Source organism: Coregonus lavaretus (genome assembly GCF_964263955.1).
Source record: "Coregonus lavaretus genome assembly, chromosome: 12".
Taxonomy (NCBI): domain Eukaryota; kingdom Metazoa; phylum Chordata; class Actinopteri; order Salmoniformes; family Salmonidae; genus Coregonus; species Coregonus lavaretus.
In genome coordinates, this window is record NC_139999.1 from 25,393,862 (window position 1) to 25,406,936 (window position 13,075).

A 13,075-nucleotide genomic window follows, 5' to 3' on the forward strand; every position below is an offset into this window, starting at 1 on the left:
TGGTGTTCTTGGCAGCATACCTCCTCCTCCAAACACGGCGAGTTGAGTTGATGCCAAAGAGCTCGATTTTGGTCTCATCTGACCACAACACTTTCACCCAGTTCTCCTCTGAATCATTCAGATATTCATTGGCTAACTTCAGACGGGCCTGTATATGTGCTTTCTTGAGCAGGGGGACCTTGCGGGCGCTGCAGGATTTCAGTCCTTCACGGCGTAGTGTGTTGCCAATTGTTTTCTTGGTGACTATGGTCCCAGCTGCCTTGAGATCATTGACAAGATCCTCCCGTGTAGTTCTGAGCTGATTCCTCACCGTTCTCATGATCATTGCAACACCACGAGGTGAGATCTTGCATGGAGCCCCAGGCCGAGATGGATTTACAGTTCTTTTGTGTTTCTTCCATTTGCGAATAATCGCACCAACTGTTGTCACCTTCTCACCAAGCTGCTTGGCGATGGTCTTGTAGCCCATTCCAGCCTTGTGTAGGTCTACAATTTTGTCCCTGACATCCTTGGAGAGCTCTTTGGTCTTGGCCATGGTGGAGAGTTTTGAATTTGATTGATTGATTGCTTCTGTGGACAGGTGTCTTTTATACAGGTAACAAACTGAGATTAGGAGCACTCCCTTTAAGAGTGTGCTCCTAATATCAGCTCGTTACCTGTATAAAAGACACCTGGGAGCCAGAAATCTTTCTGATTGAGAGGGGGTCAAATACTTATTTCCCTCATTAAAATGCTCATCAATTTTTTACATTTTTGACATGTGTTTTTCTGGATTTTTTTGTTGTTATTCTGTCTCTCACTGTTGAAATAAACCTACCATTAAAATTATAGACTGATCATTTCTTTGTCAGTGGGCAAACGTACAAAATCAGCTGGGGATCAAATACTTTTTTGACTCACTGTATTTACAAATATAAAGTGGGTACTAGTAGTGTCTTGGTCGCGCAGTTGAATAAATAGTATATAATAGAACAGCAACGTTGACTGTGGTTCTGTGTGTGTGTGTGTGTCAGTGGAGGCTGGTGGGAGGAGCTATAGGAGGTTGGGCTCATTGTAATGGCTGGAATGGAATAAATGGAACAGAGTCAAACATGTGGTTTCCATATGTTTGATACCGTTCCATTTATTCCATTCCAGCCATTACAATAGCTCCTCCAACCAGCCTCCTCTGCTGTGTATGTGTGTGTGTGTGTGTGTGTGTTTGTGTTTGTGTGTGTGTGTGTGTGTGTGTGTGTGTACGTGTGTGTGTGTGTGTGTGTGTTTGTTTATGGGTGGTTGTGTGTGTGTGTGCTTGTGTTGGATGTGTGGAGAGTCAGTGCAAATAGTCTCTAAGGTGCAGATAGTCTCTAAGGTGCAAATAGTCACTAAGGTGCAGGTCTGTGCAGGGAGACAGCTAGGGTTAGCTGTTCAGCAGTTATGGCCTAATTGTAGAAGCTATCGCGAAGCCTGTTGTAGGGCCATATAAAATCTGTTGTATTTTTTTGCCTGATTCCGTTAATTATTTTCCCAAATTCGTTTTTCTCTTTTTTGTTGTTCAAGGTTTTTGCTCTCAAAATCACACTTTTTAATTAGAAAACAACTAAATTGGATGTTCTAAATCCTCAACAATGCTTAAACCACATCAGGAGACCACTTTTGAGGTCTGGGTGTAGTGACCCTTAATTCAGAGACTGTTGTTTGGTTAGCGATGTTTCTGTAGCACTCATGTGATTGCAGTGTTTGCAAAACAAATGGCCACTGTATTGATGAAAATAATCATGATATCATTATGCCAGGTAGGCATGGGCTACTTTGTAGTTAGCATTTCATTGAGAAGGTTTTTGGGGACCTTTCCCTCTACTAGAAGACGGTTGTCATTACATTAGCATCATCGCTAACTGCTACACAAAGTTGTAGACAAACACACACACACAGACAGGGGCATTCCTGTGCCATTGTCTCTTCAGAAGGTTGAAGGAAAATACGAATCACTGATGCATTTTGTTCATGTCTTATAATAATCTTGGGCAAATTTAATGAATTTTCGAATAAGTTCAATGCATTTTTGAACATTGTTGAATTCCATTCTAATGTCTGGATTTCATGATTCTGTCTGCGTTCTCCACAACGTAGATTTTATAGTGCCCTACTGTTGGTCCGAGACCAGTTGCTCCGATACCGTTTGCCAGATGTTAACAGAGTGAACAGTCCGTGGCTTGGGTGACTGGAGTCCTTGGTGGTCTTCCGGGCCTTCCTCAAACACCGCCTGGTGTAGATAGATGTCCTGGAGGGCAGGGAGCTATGTCCCAGTGATGTATTGGACCGTCCGCACCACCCTCTGTACAGCCTTGCGGTTGTGGGCGGTGCAGTTGCCATACCAGGCGGTGATGCAGCCAGTCAAGATGCTCTCGATGGTGCAGCTGTAGAACTTTTTGAGGATCTGAGGGCCCATGCCAAATTTCTTCAGTCGCTTGAGGTTGAAGAGGCGCTGTTGTGTAATTGCTCCATGTGTGATTGGTCAAAAGCGCTAATCCTTTAAAATCCAAGTCACATTGAGATTGACGAACAGTAGGGCACTATAAAATCAAGTAGATACTCAGCACCCTCAAAGCAAAGCACAGTTCATCCTCATGTTTCCCTCAAGAGGTTGACAATGGAATAATCACAGTAGCAGTATATTGGTGTGACATCTAAATGATGCTGCAGGCGAGATAGAGGCTTGGCAGGTAGCGGTACACTCAGTAATTGGCCTATGGGGGACATTTTCAGGGACCAAAGCTGGCATAAGAAGACAGAAACAGCCATCCTGTTAATGAGAGAATGCTGTGAACCCCCTAATGCTCATATCACCATGTCCTTTTCTTTGATCTATCTGTGATACTAGTGAGCACTAAATAGGCACTCCCTCCATATGTTTCCTACCTTTTGCATCAGTGTGCATGGGCTCATTCTGTTGTTCAATTGTTGTTGCATTCTCATATGCTCATGTTTGTGTTTGTTTGTGTGATTGACAGGCACCACTCGGCTGCCCAGAGAAGGGGAGGTGCCCGGGGTGGACTACAACTTCATCAGCGTGGGAGACTTCCGTATCCTGGAGGAGAGTGGTCTTTTGCTGGAGAGTGGAACCTATGATGGTAAGGACTCACTAAGGAAGCGTTCAATAATTGATTAATAAACTTAGTCAGTTGTTAAATGAGTGACAGCTGGCAATAGTGAATTGCATTGGCCAAGGCTAAATAGATTTATCAGGGAAACATTATTAAGAGGCTTGTTAGAACTGAAACCTTCGATCACAAGGATGCAAGGATACTCAAGAGCCCTTGAGCTGCTCTAACCATTAAGAGCTCTTTTAATATGTAGAGCAGCAATGTGCTGATGGGCTGCCCCACCTGATCACGACCCTCAGTAGATCCTCTGTAGATGTTTTAACCTGCTGAACCGCATCTGGCCAGCTGGCTCCACTACTGCAGAGGCAGAGGAGAAGCTATCTATGGTTTATGTATTGATGGCCCTCTCCACCTATGCTTCCAAAAACTACTGGCAGCTACCAGATCTCTTTATGTGGCCTTCCATCCTTACAGTATCCTCTCAGACAAAAGAGGTGTCCTCCTCTTTATAAGGGAAAATCAGTTTAGTTTTTGCATTGGTGATGACACACTGAACTTGGCTCTTGTGTGAACTCCTGTAAGTAACCACAGCAAACGTTGTTATAGCAGCGGATGACAGTTCATACATAGGAAAATACATATACAGTATATGACACAAGAATGGCTGTTTATGGGTTTTCCTGCTATCGTATGTAGTCCCTCACAGTTGAATTAGTTATTATCAGTTTTTTTACTTTTTAATAACACTTCAATGGTACATTAAGTACTCAACCTGCATTATGGGGTTGAATAGTCTCAGAGTATTAATGTCATGAAGGGATTGGAGCCAGGGATTTTTCTCACGTTGTCCGATGATTATGGCAATAACATGATAATCTCTTCTCTTTAAGCTCAGTCTTTCATACACCAAATCCCAGCTGCCTGCTGTGGAATCAGAATGGAATGGACTAAGTCTTTGAATGTTAGAGGAGCACCTCTGGTCTAATGATTGGCCCATATCACACACTCTCCAGTGTCTCTTCTATTGCCTCGCGTTCATATTCCCTGTGATCGAGAGTTTAAAAATGAAGTAAAATCATTTTCTGGAGTAAGAGTCTTACCAACCAGCAGCACAGGGTCTATGAAGGAGCTTGGCACTGGCAGGTCCTGACTGTTGACAGTTTCAAGTTCAAGTTTCATGCACAACTACAGTGAAATGCCTTTCTTGCAAACTCAAAACCCAATAATGCAATAATCAATAACAATGTACAGTATTACTAGAAAAAAACTAGAATAAGAAATATGAAATACACAATAAAGTAAGTAAGGAAGCATACTATATACAATAAATATACAGTTCCAATACTATATTTACAATGTGCAGGGATATTGGAGTGATGGAGGTAGATACAGTGCATTTGGAAAGTATTCAGACTTTTTCCACATTTTGTTATGTTACAGCCTTATTCTAAAATGGAATCAATACAAAAGTATCATTAATCTACACACAATACCCCATAATGACAAAGCAAAAACAGGTTTTTAGAAATGTGTGCAAATGTATAAAAAATAAAAAACGGAAATACATTATTTACATAAGTATTCAGACCCTTTGCTATGAGACTTGAAATTGAACTCAGGTGCACCCTGTTTCCATTGATCATCCTTCAGCTGGTTCTACAACTTGATTGAAGTCCACCTGTGGTAAATTCAATTGATTGGACATGATTTGGTAAGGCACACCCCTGTCTATATAAAGTCCCACAGTTGACAGTGCATGTCAGAGCAAAAACCAAGCCATAAGGTCTAAGGAATTGTCCGTAGAACTCTGAGAGAGGATTGTGTCGAGGCACAGATCTGGGGAAAGGTACAAACATTTATGCAGCATTGAAGGTCCCCAAGAAAACAGTGGCCTCCATCATTCTTAAATGGAAGAAGTTTGGAACCACCAAGGCTCTTCCTAGAGGTGGCCGCCCAGCCAAACAGAGCAATCGGGGGAGAGGGGCCTTGGTCAGGGAGGTGACCAAGAACCCGATGGTCAATCTGACAGAGCTCCAGAGTTCCTCCGTGGAGATGGGAGAACCTTCCAGAAGGATAACCATCTCTGCAGTATTCTACCAATCAGGCCTTTATGATAGAGCCAGATGGAAGCCACTCCTCAGTAAAAGGCACATGACAGCCCGCTTGGAGTTTGCCAAAAGGCACCTAAAGGACTCTCAGACCATGAGAAACAAGATTCTCTGGTCTGATGAAACCAAGATTGAACTCCTTGGCCTGATTGCCAAGCGTCACGTCTGGAGGAAATCTGGCACCATCCCTAGGGTGAAGCCTGGTGGTGGCAGCATCATGCTGTGGGGATGTTTTTCAGCGGCAGGGACTGGGAGACCCGTCAGGATCAAGGGAAAGATGAACAGAGCAAAGTACAGAGAGATCCTTGATGAAAACCTGCTCCGGAGCGGTTCACCTTCCAACAGGACAACGACCCTAAGCACACAGCCAAGACAACGCAGGAGTGGCTTCGGAACAAGTCTCTGAATGTCCTTGAGTGGCCCAGCAAGAGGCCGGACTTGAATCCGATCAAACATTTCTGGAGAGACCTGAAAATAGCTGTGCAGCGACGCTCTCCATCCAACCTGACAGAGCTTGAGAGGATCTGCAGAGAAGAATGAGAGAAACTCCCCAAATACAGTTGTGCCAAGCTTGTAGTGTCATACCCAAGAAGATTCGAGGCTGTAATCGCTGCCAAAGGTGCTTCAAGAAAGTACTGAGTAAAGGGTCTGAATACTTATGTAAATTTGATATTTTCATTTTTTGTGTGTTATTTTTTGCACAAATTACTAAAAACCTGTTTTTGCTTTGTCATTATGGGGATTTTTGTGTAGATTGATGAGAGGGAAAAAATTATTTCATCCACTTTAGAATAAGGCTGTAACAAAATGTGGAAATGGTCAAGGGGTCTGAATACTTTCCAAATGCACTGTATGTAGAGGGGTAAGGGGACTAGGCAACAGGATATAAGATAAACAGAGTAGCAGCATCTTGTATGTGAGTGGGTGTGCGTGTGTGTAGAGTCAGTATAAATGTATGTGCATGAGTGAGAAAATTATGAGTGTTTGTGTGTGTGTTAGAGTGACATTGTGTTTGAGTGTGTAGGGCCCTGTGAGTGTGCATAGAGACAGTGCAAAAAGAAATAAAAGATCAATAAAGATACAAGGTTAACTCTGATTGTCCGTGTAGCTATTTTGTTAGCTATTTATCATATTGCTTGGGGATAGAAGCTGTTCAAGAGCCTGTTGGTGTCAGACTTGATGCACCGGTACATCTTGCTGTGCGGCAGCAGAGACAATAGTCTATGTCTTGGGTGGGTCGAGTCTTTAACGATTTTCCTGGCCTTCTTTTCACACCGCCTGATATAGAGGTCCTGGATGGCAGGGAGTTCGGCCCCATTGATGTACTGGGCTGTCCGCATAAACCTCTGTAGCGCCATGCGATCGAGGGCGGTGCTATTGTCATACCAAGCAGTGATGCAGCCAGTCAATATGCTCTCAATGGTACAGCTGTAGAACCTTTTGAGGATTTGAGGGCCCATGCCAAACTATTTCAACCTCCTGAGGGGGGTGAGGCACTGTCACGCCTTCTTCACAACTGTGCGTGTGTGTTTGGACCATTTTAATTCTTTAGTGATTTGGACACCGAGGAACTTGAAGCTGTCTACCTGCTCCACTGCAGCCCCCCCCCCCCCCCCCCCTCAGCTCCTTGGTCTTGCTGACGTTGAGGGAGATGTTGTTACTCCGGCACCACACAGTCTCCTGGGCCCTCTGATGTGATGTCCCTCCAGATGCTCCCTGAGGTTCTCCCTGTGAGTCAACCCCCAGTTGACAGACAGCAGGTTGGCATTGACGCCTCCTCAGACACACTTTGAGCAAGTCCCAGCCCTGTAGGGGAAGACAGAATTGAGATCACATACAGTAAGAAACGGGCTGCAGGTTTCAGAAGCTGCCAAGTCAAGGGACAGCCACCCACGACTGTGAGCTACCCTTCATCTCTGAGCTGGAGCCAGACTTGTGGGATTTTCTGCACCTTTACAGGCAGCCAGATAACACAGTAAAGCACATATTCTGAATGATTTGATTAGGCTAGAGAGAGAGAGAGAGAGAGAGAGAGATTAGGGGAGGGAGAAAGTGAGAAAAAGTGAGGGCCAAGGATAGATTTAAAGGACTTCAGCTGAGCTGCTCCCAGAGTCAGCTCTTGATGGCAAGCTCTCAAAGCTGTACACTAGCAGTGTTTGGCTGGGTGCAAATATGTGTATTGACTTTCTAGGTCTCTAGGTTGCACTTTGCTGTCCTCTGGAGTGCATTGAAGGCCCTGATAGTGGCAAGTCCTCTAAAGAAACAGAGACAGCACAAACATGTTTGGGTACTGGCACAGAGCTGTGGTCTCGCTGCACAATGAGTATACTAGGTACAGAGCTCGAAGTAATATGATATTGAAATGGGATTTTTTCCATTTAGATGTGCTTGAACTGCATTGTATTTTGCCAAATAGAGTATCCATTCTGACTAAGTGTGTGAAACAAACAAGACCCAATTCTGCTGGAGTAGCCTTATGTATTTGAGCCCTATTTTATGTCCTACTTTAAATGCCCATAAATTTGACTTGCCCAACTGAGTTGGTTGTGATCATATTACTCTTCAATGTGATCTGTAGCTAATCTTAATGGTGTTTCCAATAGCCCATTAGCCATTAGCTACCTAGCATCCCTGCTCTCTGGCTGATTTGTACTGCCATGCCAGACATTCCACCATCAGAAAACTAGCACTATTATCCTCTCTCTCTTCCCTGACTTCCTGTCATCCATGGCCGTTAACCCCACCTCCTACACCGACTGTCTCCTTCCTTCTCCTGTGTCCTACACTGAGTATACAAAACATTAAGAACACCTGCTCTTTCCATGACAGACTGACCAGGTGATTCCACGTGAAAGCTATAATCCCTTATTGATGTCACTTGTTAAATCCACTTCAATTGTGTATTTGTGCCATTCAGAGGGTGAATGGGCAAGACAAAAAATGTAAGTTCCTTTGAACGGGGTATGGTAGTAGGTATGGCAGTTTCCTGTCTGTATCAAGAATGGTGCACCACCCAAAGGACATCCAACTTGACAACTGTGGGAAGCATTAGAGTCAACATGGGCCAGCATCCCTGTGGAACGCTTTCGACACCTTGTAGAGTCCGTGCCCCGACGAATTGAGGCTGTTCTGAGGGAGAAGGTGGGGTGCAACTAAATATTAGGAAGGTGTTCCTAATGTTTGGTATACTCAGTGTATATCCCCCATAGTTAAGGAGGGGCTTCGCCACACAGACCACACAGACCCACCCAGTGCAATGCCAGACCTGCCCTGCCCAGTGAGCTGAGGCCTCTTTCTTCTCCCAGGCGGTGCTGCTGGGATGCAGTTCATGCCAGGGCCAAGCAGACACAGCCATCTGTACCAGGCTCTGAGAGGGAGTCCGTCTGGGCTCAGCCCTTAGTCTGGCTCTGCTCTTCTGTGTGGTTCAGGTCGGGTCAGGCGGCACAGCACAGGGACAACTGCCCAGAAATGAACAAAGCACATGATTTGGGGATGATGACATAACTGTTACCAGGAAATGGAAGTCTGTCTAATTCAAATTCATGATTCTGATTCCTATGAGAACAGAGTACGTACAGTATGAGTGTACATGTGAAATTAGTGGACTGCCCCGATGAGTGTAGCCTATTGATGTCCAGGGTGTACTGTGGCCATTTGGGACTCCGCTTGGCTCTGTATGTTTGGCCAGCGTACATCAGTGTACAGTATACATTGCAGTCATGTCCATGAAATGCACTGAATGAGAAAGGTGACTCATCAACCTCTTGGCATTTGCCATGTTTAAGTAACGTCAAACAAGCCACCCCTCTCTCTGCTTGTCGGATTATGAGGCCTCCCCATAGTTTAAAATAACAAATTATAGCAGAAATATCCCCTGACTGGACGCTTTCACACGCCTTCACGTCAATGACACACATTTACCAGGGGCCCAGAGATATGTTTTTGTAAGTAATTCATCAGCGTGCTATAGCATCTGACTGATGAATGGCAGGAGACAGGCAGGGATTAGAGCGGCCTCCAATCTCTCCCTGCTATCTCTGTTCCACCGGTGTTAATGAAGCCATCTCTGAAAAATGCGGATGAGTGTCATTTGGAGAGCGGTGGTGAGTGGTGAGCCCGTAGCGCGAGACATGACAGCGGGAGGGAGATCCTTTGATCCAGGCTCCTCCTCCCCACTGCTATGAGGGAGTCGGAGATGAGCACAGCTGCATTAACCCACTTTACCATACTGTAGCTACTAGCATTCTGCGGGTGATTTTCCTCCAAGCATTGTGTTGTATTTGCTGCACTTGCTTTTTTGAAGTCTTTGTCCTATTTCCCAACTTTGTTACATTATAAAGAGAAAATAAAGCTTTGTTTTGAGTTCATGCATATCTTCTATAATAGACGTACCTGTAATGTTTACATTTTAATAGGTGGAGAGATAGATCAAATGTTTATAAGATGAGAATAAACACAGTTCAAATGAAAAGGAGATACATTTTATAGAGGGTAATTAATTTGCTGAAAAGCCCTATTTCCCAGTGGCATCTTTTCCCGATTCTTTAATTACGCTGCTTATGAGTTATGTGTTCACAGAATAGGCTCTGTCTAATTGTTACCTTTTGTAAAGCAAAGTAAATATTTGACCTTAAAACATTTTATTGCCTAAATATAATTCCATAATATTCCCATGACCATACTCTCATGTTTAGCAAACAAATACACATAAAATATTGTGGGCATCTCAAATCAGTGTGCACATAATTCATTATCTTAATGAATGTTGAATTATTACATTTTCTGTGCATACATTTTTATACCCAGAGTGTTCAACAGCTAGTCAGATATTGATCATCCCATGAGCTAAATTAGCAAATGACGCTCTATTATCTTCACTAAATATTTATAGGCAGTGTCACAAGGTTTTTCTTCATCAGGAGAAAAAAACTCGCATAGATAGTTAATTGCTATATTCAGTGTAATTGGTTGCTGGCAAATCCCTAGTGGGGGAGGGGGGGCGGACATGCTTCTGACAAACAGTTGTGGCAAATATTTGGCCAATTTGGTGCAAATTTGCGGCAAGATCATATTTAAACATGCAAATTAGTTTTGTGGCAAACTGTTTTGGCGATTTTTGTGGCAACTTGAAAACTTCTGGTAAGCAATTCTGGGAAACTTGTGGCGAACATTCTACTGTTTGCTGCAAATTTGCTGCAAACTCATTATGAATATGGAAATTAGATCAGGTTTTTGGCAAGTTTGTGTATTAACAACATTGAAATGTTGTATCTACATAAACCAAATCACATATAACTTTAAATGAACTTGCTTCTCACAGAGTAAACTAAACATACCAACACATTCTAAATACACTAAACAACATGTAATGCCTTAACAGATCAAAATAAATCCAATACAACTTGAAATCATCAGCATGCTAATGAAGAAAAGAGCAAAGACAGGATATTTCCAAAATAGATTGTTTATTTAATATTTTTATGTAGCAACAACATTTACATGAAATGTGAACACCACACCAAAAAATGCTGGTTATTTGGTAACCCAGCGCTGGGTAAATATTGGACAGAACGCGCACTGGGTTATTTTGACCCAGACAGTGTTTGGGATTACCCAAACATGGGTTAATTTAACAACCATCAGTTGGGTATTTTTTACTCTCATGCTGGGTTGACCTAGCAGCTAGGAGGCTTGGCTTATTAGGGGCGTGGCTTTCAGCTAGATCTTATTATTTATAAAACATTTATTTAACCTTTATTTAACTAGGCAAGTCAGTTAAGAACAAATTGTTATTTCCAATGACGGCCTACACCGGCCAAACCCGGACGATGCTGGGCCAATTGTGTGCTGCCCTATGGGACTCCCAATCACGGCCGGTTGTGATACAGCCTGGAATCGAACCAGGGGGTCTGTAGTGATGCCTCTAGCACTGAGATGCAGCGCCTTAGACCGCTGCGCCACTCGGGAGCCCTATCCGTGCAAGTAAATGTCATTCCTGTTCATCATGTTAAGTTTACATACTTTTTTGTATTTTACACATTCTGCTATAATATTAAGATTATTTATTACATATTATAATAAGGTGTACCAAATAATTTGGTTATTTGGTAACACAGCACTGGGTAAATACTGGACAGAACACATGGTTGGTTATTTTGGTCCAGGCAGTTGGGTTGTGTGAATAATCCAATGTTGGTTTGTTGGGATTACCCAAACATGGGTTAATTAAACCATCAGTTGTTCACTGCCTTTCAAGGTGTGTTGCATTATGGGGATAAAAATTGTCCAACTTGCACCTACATGTCGACTGCATGAATTTTACAAAAAGGTCATGACATTTTGACTGCAGTTGACTACAAGTTTTTGCAGTTGCGCTTCACCAATTTCATCCTGCAGCCATCGCCTGCATTGTGGGAGGCTCTATTGTCAACAAGTCATTATGGTGTTTTTGTTTGACCCACACGAACCTGACAAAAGAGATGACTGAAACAGGAACCAACTTTGCCACGATTCATACTGTGGATACAAATTAATGTGATATGTAAAGCTCTCTCTCAGCAGTTGGGTAGTTTTTTATGTAATTAGGTTATTTTCAGGAGGCGTGGATTATTAGGGGCGTGGCTTTCAGATAGTTATTTTTTGGCCACCTGTGAGACTAAATGTTATTCCTGTTCATCATGTTAAAGGACAACGCCGCCACTTTTCAACCTCATATTCATTATCTCCAGCACCATACCAGTGTCTACATATGTGAAAATGGCATGTTTCTATGATCTGTAGTTAAAAAGATAAGAAGAAAGGTCCTAAAAAATCACAGGGTAGGATTAAAAGTAAGAAGAACAGTGATTTTCAAAACCTGCAACCAGTTTCTAGCTAGAGGGAGGGTATTTTCTTGCTCTCCACGTCACCGTGAATCTCATAGTGTTTTTAAAACGTTGTAACTTTTGATGATGTCATCGGGTAGAACTTTTTTACTTTATATATTTTTATACAAAACGTAGAAAGCACCTTTTTCACATATGTAGACATACAGTACCTTTTGCCTTTTAAGTTTGTATGCTGCAAATAACATTTTTATTTGAATATTTTTGTACATTATATATTCTAATATAATTATTAATAATAATATTATTTACATACTGTATCAAAGTGGTAACTATCCCAACATATACACGTATTCGCATAGGCTCTTAAGGAACTCATACACTTGTGTAAGCCTCATGAAGGCTACAAAAATGGCAGTGTTCAACTATCTTAATTAATGTTGAATAATTACGTTTTCTATGCATACATTTAGATACCCAGTGTTCAACAGCTAGTCAGAGATTGATCATCCCATGACCTAAATTTGGCAAATGATGCTCTATTATCTTCACTGAATATTTATAGGCAGTAAAAAAAAAACGCTAAAACGTAGAAAACTGCCATTTTCACATATGTAGAGACTTGTGGTCCTCTGTAGCTCAGCTGGTAGAGCACGGCGCTTGTAACGCCAAGGTAGTGGGTTTGATCCCCAGGACCATCCATACACAAAAATGTATGCACGCATGACTGTAAGTCGCTTTGGATAAAAGCGTCTGCTAAATGGCATATTATTATTATTATTATGGTATTGTGCTAGAGATAATGAAAATGAGTTTGAAAATGGTGGAATTGCCATTTAAGTTTGTACACTGCAAATTGCAATTTTCCTTGAATATTTTTGCACATTATGTATTATAATATTATATGAATAATATTATTATTTACATATTGTAACAAAGTGGTAACTATCCCAACATTGGTATTTGCTTATGTTCTTAAGGAACTCATACACTTGTGTAAGCCTCATGAAAGCTCCAAAAATGTCAGTGTTCAACCTTAACGTGATAACAATACAAA

General features: G+C 42.3%; 1 protein-coding gene across 1 annotated transcript in view; it reads left to right on the forward strand.

The window, feature by feature from the left end:
* LOC311138782 (membrane-associated guanylate kinase, WW and PDZ domain-containing protein 3-like) overlaps window positions 1-13,075 on the forward strand; it is a gene marked incomplete at both ends in the record, with an annotated part of 215,223 nt that overhangs the window by 168,272 nt on the left and 33,876 nt on the right. Inside the window, one exon of the mRNA XM_084173606.1 lies at window positions 2,994-3,113. Coding sequence (XP_084029732.1) covers window positions 2,994-3,113 — 120 coding nt within the window. The remainder of the gene's footprint in view (window positions 1-2,993; window positions 3,114-13,075) is intronic.